The sequence below is a fragment of the Budorcas taxicolor genome, chromosome 6 (assembly GCF_023091745.1).
Source record: "Budorcas taxicolor isolate Tak-1 chromosome 6, Takin1.1, whole genome shotgun sequence".
In the NCBI taxonomy this organism is placed as follows: Eukaryota; Metazoa; Chordata; class Mammalia; order Artiodactyla; family Bovidae; genus Budorcas; species Budorcas taxicolor.
In genome coordinates, this window is record NC_068915.1 from 86,052,927 (window position 1) to 86,065,186 (window position 12,260).

General features: G+C 36.6%; 1 protein-coding gene across 1 annotated transcript; it reads left to right on the plus strand.

Annotated features, from left to right (window-relative positions):
- The first annotated feature begins 663 nt into the window (after positions 1-663).
- On the plus strand, positions 664-11,702 carry AMBN (ameloblastin). The gene is made up of 10 exons (XM_052642363.1): positions 664-687; positions 1,610-1,678; positions 3,682-3,732; positions 5,005-5,052; positions 5,534-5,644; positions 7,146-7,337; positions 8,366-8,404; positions 8,671-8,730; positions 8,825-8,869; positions 11,154-11,702. The coding sequence occupies exons 1-10, from the start codon at positions 673-675 to the stop codon at positions 11,700-11,702; spliced, it is 1,179 nt and encodes a 392-aa protein (XP_052498323.1). The 5' UTR covers positions 664-672.
- The last annotated feature ends 558 nt before the right edge of the window (positions 11,703-12,260 follow it).

Below are 12,260 nucleotides of genomic sequence, written 5' to 3' on the forward strand. Positions count from 1 at the left end.
TGCAAAAGTTTGTCTATCTCTAGTCTATCGTTTTCAGATATGAAAATATCTAGGAAACTCTGAGGAAAAAGTCATAACATATTCATTATCCATCTAATGTTTTTATCCTCTCTTCCAGGCCCAGAAAGTTATTTCAGTGTTTCCTTCTAGAGTGTGTGTATGTTGAGGGGAAAGGAGAGGATTTACTTTCACCACAACAAATATGAAGGTGAAACTCTTGAGAATACTGGCACTGGGTCACTAGCTTTACCTGAAGATTAAAAACCTACACAAAACAGATAATGGTCCGTTTTACATATATTTCCCCTAGCTCACCAAAATGATTGTCTTCAGAGTTTATGTTCATTATTCCTTCACTGTCTCCCCTGCAATCGAGTTCTCTGAATAAATACAGGGGTTGAGTTACAATTAAAAATAATGAGACTCCACTGGCCCAGTGTCCTTGCATGAAATAAAAGGGTGTGGGCTAATTGCAGGAGCAGAGCTGTTACGGTTTTTTTCCTCCCATTGAGCTTCACTTTGATTGGTGGATTGGCACTTTAAATAAAGGTTTCAGGTCTTCCCTGAATGAGAGATACAGAGTGAGTCCCAGGCACAGTCCAGAAAAAAGTTTTAATCTTCTTTTCTTAGAACTATCTTGGTTGGCATCGCAAGGCCCTGAGAGCACAGTGCATGCCAGCATTGAAGGTAAAATGTGATTTTATAATTTCCATGTGTTCCTGTTAGTTCTTTTCTCCTATCTCCAGGCAGCTTTTATAAAGAGGTTTTATCTTCATTTGTCACCGTAAGCTGAATAATAGCTTATGGTGAACCATTATTAGCATGTTCCCAAGAAGACATGCCTAATACCCTTTCAGCTAAGGGAAAAAGACTTATATTTTGACTTTTTTGTTATTTGTGATTATTAGTGACAGTATTAAATTTGGAAAAGTATAGGAAGTTGAGCAAATCTTTTGCCTAGTCAGATTTCTGTTCGTGTAAATGTAAAGTGCCTTTTGAGTTCAGAGAATAAATGAGAGATAATTCATTTTAAAAAGAGGAAAACTCTATTTAGAGACATACTTTACACTAATATCAAAGGAAATTAAAATATTTAGTTCCTTTTTATTTTTAAAAGATAATTTTTGGCATGGTTTCCTGGATAAACTAAACATAGAATGGTACACCCTTTATACCTGCACATAAAGGTTTGTTATGAAATGACTGTTGGTTGTATTACATCTTAAAATGCATTTCAAAATTTACTCTGGAAGGAAACAAAGTATAAAATTCTGTGACTTAAACTTTACAGATGAACATTTCACATAGTGGAAGGGATTTTTAAATTCATAATATATTTTATGAAATGAAATTATAGAATATTCATGGAAGTGTTCCCACATGTTCATTTAGGTGGTAGCTTTGTTTTAAAAAAAAAAAAGCACTTAGAAATTTTTAAATTCTTCATCAATTCATTCTGAAAATTTGTTGTTTAGCAATATTTAGTTGTTTTGTTTTTGAACCTAGTTGTTTGGAAAAAGCAGAGATTTGGCTGATGGAAATATTGTCTTTAAACTATTCTGAGATAAAAATTCATCTGATTTGATTCTCCAATCCAACTCCGTTTCAGATCCCACTTTTCAAAATGAAGGACGTGATACTGATCCTGTGCCTCCTGAAAATGAGTTCTGCAGTGCCGGTAAGTCAGTCCTCTGGGGGTACCCAAGTAGAGACATAACCAGACAACAGACAACACTGAAGGACCTAGCTGAGTGTCCATACAGGGGCTCATTGGGATTAATCCAGTGGTATCTTCCTATTGAGTGAAAAGTTATACCTGCCTAGATGTCAGCCTTTACCGTCCAAAAAGAAAGTAAAAAATGAAAGTTTTAGTTTCTCAGTCTATCTGATTCTTTGTAACCCCATGGACTATAGCCTGCAAGGTTCCCTTGTCCATGGAATTCTCCAGGAAAGAATATTTCAGTGGATTACCATTCCCTTCTCCAGGGGATCTTTCCAACCCAGGGATGGAACCTGGATCTCCTGCATTGCACGCAGGCTGTTTACCACTAAGCCACAGGGAAAAGCCTTACCAACCAAAAGCAATAGCCAAATATGTAATTTTCCTATTCACAAAGATATTTTAAATATTCCAAAGACAACTCCCATTGTTCAACTCAGAGTTTGGTCTTATTCAACTCAGTTATAAGATGTATGTGGTCTCCAATGATGTCACAGCACAGATTTATTATCAACTACCTGCTATCATTATGAAAGTGAAATAGAAAGAAGAAATTTCTCCAAAAAAGTAAGGTACATTTTCTTCTTCATTTTTAAAAGAACAATATTAGCCAAATTCCTATGGTTACAAAACTGAGCTAAGTAATTCCATTTGAAGCTAGCAATTACCAACAGATTTGCTTTATAGGGAGATATTGTGTGACCGAAAGCTTAAGTTTCTTAAATGAAAACATGCCATGGCAATGGAGCTAATGGTGTATTACACAGTCCTGCATCTGGCACATTCTCTCATATACCGAGATGATTTCATATGAATACCATCCTTTGAGCACTGAACTACTCCCATCAATAGTATGTGATTCAGTTTACATGAAGACTTTATTCAGCTCCTACATGAATCTGGGAAACATTGACCAAGCACCTGCCATGAATCCAGCAACATGCTGGCATTGGAGACATGAAAATAAATGTGACGTGGTCTCTTATCTTGAGAACCTTGTTAGTGGCCTCAAATGAACTCTAAATATTTACGTTTCTTGAGACAAAAGTTCTTTGGGTGTCTTAAAATATTTTGGAAAGGAGGGGTGGCAGTGAAAACTGAGTACTAGGATGAAAACCTCCATTCTACAAATAAAAAGTTTCTATTCCATTCCTCAACATAAATTTTAAATGAAAAAAAAAAAAAAAACTGAAGCTGCCACCTTAGCTGACCTTTGTATGATACTGACACTGGGGTCACCTCAGGCACCAACCATCAATCTAACACCCTGACACTCTTGGAACCTATAATGGTCCACAACTGTGTCAATCAGGTCCACTCTGAGAAAGAGGACAATTGCTTAGGACTGTCAACTGACTGCCTGCCCAATCAGATGTTCTTTTACTTCCCACTGGGAAAGATATCCTCTATCTACATTCATGTAAATATTGTTCATTAATGCATGACTTAGATAAATAGAAGCAAAGTGTTCTTTGTCCTGTAGTTGAATATGTTCCTGTTACCTTATTTTCGTACTGGCCAATAGGAGGAAAGAAGGGTCAACTCTCACATTCCCTAAAATTCTGAACAATTTGCTCACCACACACACACACACACACACACACACACACACACATACACACATATCACTCTTTTTGCCTACACAGCTAACTTTTTTCTCTTCTTGGAGTATTTGCTACACATTTATAGCTCTTTTCCTTCTATCCATTTGCAAAACTGAATTATTTGGAGAAATTAGCACCATGACTCAGATGGCGGGATTTTCCCTGTGTTAAAAAGTAAGAAAGAGGATAACACATGCTCAGAAAAATGTTCTTGAAATTCTTGCTCACAGAGGAAAACTATGTACTGGTGTGTTTTTCTATTTTAAGTGTGTAAGAAAGTTTCTCATCATTAAAAAAAAGTGGTGGGGGGTGGGTTTCTCTTGAAAGAGAACACCAATTATTCTTATTTCCATTTAGGCGTTTCCTCAGCAACCTGGGATACCAGGCATGGCTAGCTTGAGCCTTGAGGTATGTATTGTCAGAGTATTTACATACAATCGTTACATTGGTTTGTTTCTGATAAGAGAGAAATACAAGGGCTGTTTCTCAGTTTTCTGAGCCAGAAGTCAGTGGATGTCCTCCTGTGAAGTTCTAGAGAAGTTTATGACATTTATTAGAGCCTCACCTTATAATTTTACTGCAGTTTTAAATTTTCAGGTGTTTCGGTCTTTAGAACACCATCTGTATGCAAATCAAAGCAATACTAATATTTAATACTTAATACATTTATTAAAACACATTGTTCTGAATTCACAAATGATTTATACTTAGTTTGTTCTCATTACAGTGTATGATTAAGTTCCCATGAGGAAAGTTTATCTTACAAAATTTAATTGTAAATGAGCATTAACACTGTAAGATGCTACCTCCTGCATAGACTCTGTCTTATTGCAGTTCTTATAACTAATATATACTCTGCTTAGAAAATCCCAGCAAAATAGAAATGTTTCAGGTGTCAGTAGAAAATATACACAGTTAAGAATAGAAAAATGTTTATGAGATTACAAATTTTTCACAAGGTCTTACAAAATTTATTTATATCATGACAGTCTAAAGGAAATCGATACTTGTATGTGCTAGAAGCTTTTTTCACATGGAAGCTAGTTTCATTGAGTTACTTTTTTCTTACTTTCTAGCTTAACCTCAACTCAAAGCCTTCTAAACCTCTCCCCAGGAAAAAATGAAATTGACTTTAGAATTGGCAGCATTCTTGACCATCTATCTAGATACCATTTCCCCCAGTATTTTTTATATTTATTATTTTGAGGGTTTTTTTTTTAACTTGGGAAAGAGGTAGGGTTGCTTTGTTTTGATTTGCTTTAGTTTGTTTGCTTGTGTGTGTACGTGTTTTTTTCCAAATTTCTCTTTGGGCTGTATTTGTAAAAGGCAAAGTAAATTAAATGGGAGGAAGAGTCAATGAGACAATGTCTTCATGATTACACTGATATTTCAGTTGAATGGGCTATTTTCCCATGTTTCAATATGACCTCCACTTAAATGATATTATCTCTCTTTTAATTAATGATAAAAAGCTCACTATTTTAATAGCAATAAGAACAACAATGGCAGAATCATATTTAACATCTCCACTTTTCAGTGATGATTTGTGTCTCCTATCTTATTCAAGTTGACCCACCCCAAACTTTGTCTTAATATTATGATATGTTGAAAAATCAATTGTGTCATACACAAAAGGAACATATGTGGCAAACACTAACTGAGTTTTCTTTTTCTTGATAGACAATGAGACAGTTGGGAAGTCTGCAGGGATTAAACCTGCTTTCTCAGGTAATCGTATTTTCAAATATTTCTTATTGCAAATATTCATGGTATTTGTGGTAGTGATATTAGCAGCAGCATTGTAATTCATAAAATTTGCTTGTGAATAAACAATATCCTAACTACTAAAAGAGCAAAGAGTAACTGAAATAACCTAAAACAAAATAAGGACCTAGGATGGGATAGTAGGAAAAAAATAAAAATAATGTTGAATTTTCTTTAGTACAAAAAAATTCTTTTTTGTATTATCAGTTTTATTATACAGCCCAAAATATGAATGCTTTTAAAAAAGCAAAATCTCAAACAACTTTATGGAATATTGCAGACTGGCTCAGAATAGAAAGCAAATCTATTGGAAGACTTACCTATCCACATTAATGAATATCACTCTTACTTTTGCTATTTCTGCACTTTCTGTGATCTTTTTAGAAAATTAAAACCAAGACAACACTGAAATGTAATCATACTTTTTTTTTCTCCATGTCTTTAGTATTCGAGATTTGGCTTTGGGAAATCATTTAATTCTTTGTGGATGAATGGTCTTCTCCCACCACATTCCTCTCTCCCATGGATGAGACCAAGGGAACATGAAACTCAACAGGTAAGTTAGTTGCATCAGCGTGTCTGAAACTTCAAGCTTTAAAATATTCCTCTGCTTGCTTTCTCTAAGTTGTCCTATACTAACCACAGACAGGTAACAGTAATGAATACAAAAAAACCCAAGTAAAATAAATCAAAATCTATAGCTGTTTTTAGCACTTAGGAAAATTTTAAATGAAATGGTCCAGAATTTCAACCCATTTTTGTATATCTATTTCAAATAGGAAGTTATGGCTTCCAAAATAAAAGAGACCTATGTTAAAGACATGAACAGTAATAATAAATAAACTAGACTCGAAAGCAGGCGATATCTTAGAAAAATCTAATTTTAGTCAAGATTCCCTAAATACTAAAAGACACATTTAAAATGATGCCAAAGTCCTAGTTAAAACACCATGAGCCCTGCAGCAATTAATATATTAATCAGCTAATTATTATTTATTTGGTGCCTAATAAATACATAAGCCAAATGATAGATTGGCTTTCACTCCATAGATTGGGAGTGAAAGTGAAGTCATTTAAGAATGGCTCTAAAGTTTATGAAATTTCACATCAGATTAGGGGAAAAGACAAAACAACACATTACAAGGTGCTGAGTTGTGAGGTATAACTAATGAATGAAGTATAAATACTAACGAAAGCCGGGAGTTTAGAGATGGGAAATGCTTGAAGAGGTAAATCAGAGTTCACATTGTGGTGAAACTTCTAAGCCACTTTTAAGTGGCTGCAACCAATTTAAAAGTCATAGGGAGCTATTCACAACAGGTCATTTCAAAGAGGAGCAACCAAGCATGGTTACTTGAACAGGAAGCTTTGATTTCAGATGATTTTCCACAACAAACAGCATTACTGACAAAGCTACATTTAGTGGGACAGTAAATTACGTTAAGGGTGATTCTTTCTCCATATGATTATTTCCAAATTGAATTCATGATGCCAGAATTCAGTTGATATTTTATTTGGTTATCCTTTCTCTTTCAAAAAAAAAATATGTATACATCATCTATCATGCGCCAGGAACTTAGAAGCTAGTTAAGTCCTGGGGCTATGAAGATAAATAAGACAGCGTATTCTGTATTAGTTGAATAAGGAATAAAGACATGACATAAATCATTGTAATCCACTGAGAAGATGGTAACACAGAAATACACAGAGGCAGTTGGAGGAACCCAGAGGAGGAAATGGCTTGTTCTACCCAGAAGTTCATATAGCTTCCATCCACATGAGCAGTGGTAGTCAGTCCCAGTGGAAGCAAGGGAGGTAGACACCTACCAGTCTTACCCAAATAGCATTGCTTTTAAGCAAATAGATGCTCTCTATGTAACACAACTTCAAGGCAAGTCCCATAGACTCTCTCGCAAGTACAAAGTTCCCCAAGACCTTTCGCTTTAGAAATTCTTGACCCCACAGTTCAGTGAGCCATCACTTCCTGACGCTCCTTTCAAATTTCTCTGCAGTATGAATATTCTTTGCCTGTGCATCCCCCACCTCTCCCATCGCAGCCATCCCTGCAGCCTCAACAGCCAGGACAGAAACCTTTCCTCCAGCCTACCGTTGTCACCTCCATGCAGAACGCAGTCCAGAAGGGCGTACCTCAGCCTCCGATTTACCAGGGACATCCGCCCTTGCAGCAAGCAGAGGGGCCGATGGTTGAACAGCAGGTGGCGCCATCAGAAAAGCCACCAACGACCGAGGTACCTCCTTTCTCTGAAGTCCTGTCAGGATCATCCATCAACTTAGTGAACGAAAACAGATTTGCAGAGCACATTTAAATAATCAGAGCTTTGGGTATAATGCACGAAAATACAAATATGTGTCTGAGCAATTGACATATTTGGGAGTAGAACACAGATATCCACTCCTGCCCTCTGCCATCTGAGATGGGGAGTATGGATTCTAAAAGATCCTGTTCTATAAGACTGGTCTCTTAGTTGCAAAAGTGAAAGCTTTCACTGAAAATAAGATAGTCCAGAGAAGTCCAGGCTTCCTATCATCAAGCTCTTTTTCAGTGCTAGAAGACTGAGAACAGTAATTGATCTCTCAGCATTGTAAGCAGTATTGGTGCATTACCATTTCTCTGTCTGGTAGTTGCTGTTTGTAGTTTAGTCGTTAAGTTGTGTCTGACTCTTTGCAACCCCATGAACTGCGGCACACCAGGCTTCCCTGTCTCGTGGGGTGTGATACTCCTTTCTGGTGGTAGAGAAGACAATCAAGCGAAAGTACTGTGTGATAAAATAGAGAAAAAAGCAATGGACAAAAAAGGAAGTTACCATGTAACTAGTATGTTGCAGGCACTTAACATTCTCCAATATCATCCTGACTCCCATCCTATAAAGATAAACATAATCATCTTTTTTTAAAGAGAAAAAGAACAGATACAGAGAGGTTATAAAATGTTCCCAGTATCACACAAAAATTAAGTGACAGGGCCAGGATTCAAACCAACCTGACAGGCTCTGATCCCAAAATTCATTACTTTCTATGCTGCAAGACCAAACAAATTTGTGAGACATGATACATCCCCCTACTGTGCACTTGAGTCGTGTCAGGAAGGGGCAATTGTAATCTTGTAGGTTGTATCCTCCAAGCTGAAATGAAACTAAAAACATGGAAATTCATTTTAGATTGTTTATTTATGTAATGGTAAAAAGGATCAGAACCCTTTAAGTTCATTTTGTCTATTCTGATTGCTCAGTAATTTTAATATTTATCTGTAATGCAGCTGCCAGGAATGGATTTCGCTGATCTACAAGATCCACCGGTAAGTACAAATCTCAATAAGATACTTTCTTGGGAAATATATCTCTATACTTTAAGTAAGAAGAGTAAAAAATTTTAATTGTCCCATATATTCATAAATATGAAGTATAATGGGTTGCTTTGTTTTCTTAAATATTAAACACTTAATATTTATCTTAGTAATTCATCTGAAAATGTATTTCATATAACTCTTAGAAATGTCTGTAATGGGAGGTTTGCTGTGTTATAGCAAATATGAATTGTTTATTCTCTTTCTACCATTTAAAGATGTTTCCAATAGCCCATTTGATATCTCGGGGACCAATGCCACAAAATAAACCATCTCCAGTAAGTTTTTTTATATCATTTCTCTGTTTGTAATTTATTTCAAAACTTTTCTCTTGGGAATGCATTATGTGATGATTATTGTATTTATATTTAGCTTTACCCAGGAATATTTTATGTGACCTATGGAGCAAATCAACTGGTAAGTCTTTATCCTATTTTAATTAAATGTTACCTTAGGAGATAATATTATAAAATCCAGGTCTCCAACAGCAGATCCCATGTTTTCTTACTGCCGAAGTTAGCAACCGAAATGGCAAGGAGGCACATTTCCTATATGGATGATTCCGGCTGGGCATACAAACACACACACACACACACACACACACACACACAATGGCATTAAAGAAAAGGTAAATAAATTTTCTATCGGAATTATCCAAATAAATCATATTTATTCAATAATGATTCATCTCTCCACTTTACTCCACCTCTGGACACACCATTAATATTAAGGTTTAAGGAAAGACCAATTGACTTTTTTCTTGAGTATCTACAAAGATAATAGGAGTCAGCTGGTTCATAATATGATTCAGCGTTTCTTTTTGAACAGAACGCTCCTGCCAGACTTGGCATCATGAGCTCAGAAGAAATGGGGGTGAGTAATGTCTTCAAACTCTTCTTAAAACAGTGGCCAAGGGAGAACAGTCACAGATGACTGGCTGCAAGAGGCACTGGCCATGAGTGTAGCTGAATATACAACATGGGACTCAGGCTGTTCCACTCCAAAACCAAACACTGGATTCTGAAGCAGCATGCAAAGAGTCATCACATTTCCCATGTAACTGTTTCTGAGTGATGAGCATTCTTGCACATAGAATTTTGCCCCATTTCTTGAATGCACAGGAGCACAGGAGCAACATCTCTTGAAAAGCCATCATTATTGAACAGCAAATGCTTCAAACCAAAAAAGAAACACATGGTTCATAAAGTTCCCCTTACTTCTCAGACCATTTAACCCTTCAAAACTCAACAAAATAACAAATCATTTAGACCTCAAAATTGAGAGATCAAAAAGAAAAAAATTAACCAAATTTTAAATTTGATTATTGTAAAATTCCAAGTACATTAATGACTTAAGTCAAGTATATTCTTACTCTGTTATCATTATCCATGCATATTACAACTCTAAAATTTTAACAGACTCACAAATGGACTTTTTCTCTCAGAAATTTCTATGTTATATCTGTTAGAACACAAAACAAAACCATACTAAAGTAAAATATCATTATCAAATCACATCAAATTAATAAATACAGATCATATCAAATTAATAAATATACATTAGCATGCTATCACTTAAAGAAAATTCAAATCTCAAATTATTGAATGCCTTCTGTGAGTGAGACATGTAAAAAGATCCTCTGGAGATAAGTTAAATAAAATAAGGTTTCTGATCTCAAGGAGTTTACAGACTAATCAGTGGGAAAAATAGATACCAGAGCAGATAATGTGATAAGGGTCACAGCCCAGGGGTTCACAGTACCATCTCTGAGGAGATAACGTGAAAATCTGAGGGTGGAGAGCCATGAGAAGGTAAGAGGAAAAAGTACTGACTCTACATAACACAACATACACAACTGACTCTACAAAACAGGGTGAAAATTCAAATGACAATTTTCATTTGGTAATTTTATTTAACTTGTTTATATTCTGCCTCAATCTTAAAAGATTTTGCTGTAGCTTATAAAAAAGACAATAAATATAACCAAAAAAACTGAAGATAGAATTTTAAAATGAGTCAAAATGAGAATACAGATATGTAAGTTATAAGGCCATGCACAACCATTGTAAGTAGCCCAAGATTTTGGTTCTGAAATGTTTTGCAACAAAGGAAAAAAAAAGGAAACATGGTCAGTTCTAGAATTTTAACTGTCCACAGGAAGGAAATGTCACCATTTTTCCAGAGGAAGGAAGGAAGGAGGGGAAGAAGAACAAAAGAAGGAAAGAAGAAAAAATTTTTAAAGAAAAAATATTACATGTGGCTTCGCTTCATTAATTTGAGAGATACTAAGAAATTATATTGATAAGGTCCTCCAAAACTCTGCTCAACCTATTTAGGAATGGATCAGATTTATGTTTGTTTTACAGTGGTATTGCCCATTTCAGCTGCTTATTGTCTTCTTAAAACTAAATTCAAACTACCTTTTGCCTGTAGACGTGGTTCTTCCCTACTTCCCTGCTTCTCTTCTTTCCTTTCAGCAAACATTCAAAGGGTCTTCATCTCCCTTTCAAAGAAGTGAGAGCCCCACTCAGAAAAATGCAGAAGTCAATTTAGTGAGAAATGTGCTTATGCAAAGCTGTCAGCCAATTCCCTGTTCCCTATCAGTTTTTTGGTGGCTTCTCTGTGAATTTGACCAGGTATAATTGCATGGTATACTTAACAGTATGTGACAATAGTGTCTTTGGTAAATGGTTTTTTCCAGGGAGGAAGAGGAGGCCCCGTGGCCTATGGAGCCATATTCCCAGGATTTGGAGGCATGAGGCCCAGCCTTGGAGGGATGCCCCAGAACCCAGACATGGCTGGGGACTTTACTCTGGAGTTTGACTCCCCAGTCGCTGCAACCAAAGGCCCAGAGAAGGGAGAAGGAGGTGCACAAGACTCCCCTGTGCCGGAGGCCCACCTAGCTGATCCAGAAAGCCCAGCTCTCCTTTCAGAGCTAGCACCTGGTGCCCTCGGAGGGCTTCTTGCTAATCCTGAGGGCAATATTCCCAACCTGGCAAGGGGCCCTGCAGGGCGCAGCAGGGGATTCCTTAGGGGAGTCACCCCAGCAGCTGCCGACCCACTGATGACCCCTGGATTAGCTGAGGTTTATGAGACCTATGGTGCTGATGAGACCACAACTCTGGGTCTCCAGGAAGAAACGACCATGGACTCCACAGCGACCCCTGACACTCAGCACACATTGATGCCAAGAAACAAGGCCCAGCAGCCCCAAATCAAGCATGATGCGTGGCGTTTCCAAGAGCCCTGAGAGTCTGGAGATATCGGCTACTTTCTGTATGCACAAGCTCCCCAGCTTTGTCCCCATAGCATATCTGTTTGCGAAAACACTTATTACCCTTCTGCAGCAAAGGCATTAAAAGTGCTAAGCACATATTAATAAATACAAGTGGCTAGAAATAGTGTAGGTCCCCTTCTTGCTTTCATTCTCTTATTGAAATAAAATGTGCCGCCTGTCTCTGTGATTTAGAAATACTATTAATAACATCAGAGCAAGTCAAAGGGTCTCTGCATTTGAAAATCACTGTTTCTTAGCTATCTTGGCATTACAGAATTTCTCCCGCTAGTATGACACTGTTATATCCAGGAAATGTGACAGTACTTCAGAAATTTTTCTTTAAGCAAAGGCACATATTCTTAGAATTATAAGTTATTTCATTCAAACGTTATTAAACGGGGACTGGTCGACAATCCCTGACTGGTATTACTGGGTTTGGTTTACTGGATTTAAAATTCTCATTTGTAGAGTATTTTATTTAATCTAGTAAAAACATCTAGCCTATTTTAAATAAAGAATTTTTCTCACTGA

Bases quoted from the DNA above. Each gene is read 5' to 3' on its own strand.
- AMBN (XM_052642363.1), top strand. The intron at 8,405-8,670 runs GTAAGTACAAAT...TACCATTTAAAG, and splicing joins CTGATCTACAAGATCCACCG to ATGTTTCCAATAGCCCATTT. The intron at 8,870-11,153 runs GTAAGTCTTTAT...GGTTTTTTCCAG, and splicing joins CCTATGGAGCAAATCAACTG to GGAGGAAGAGGAGGCCCCGT.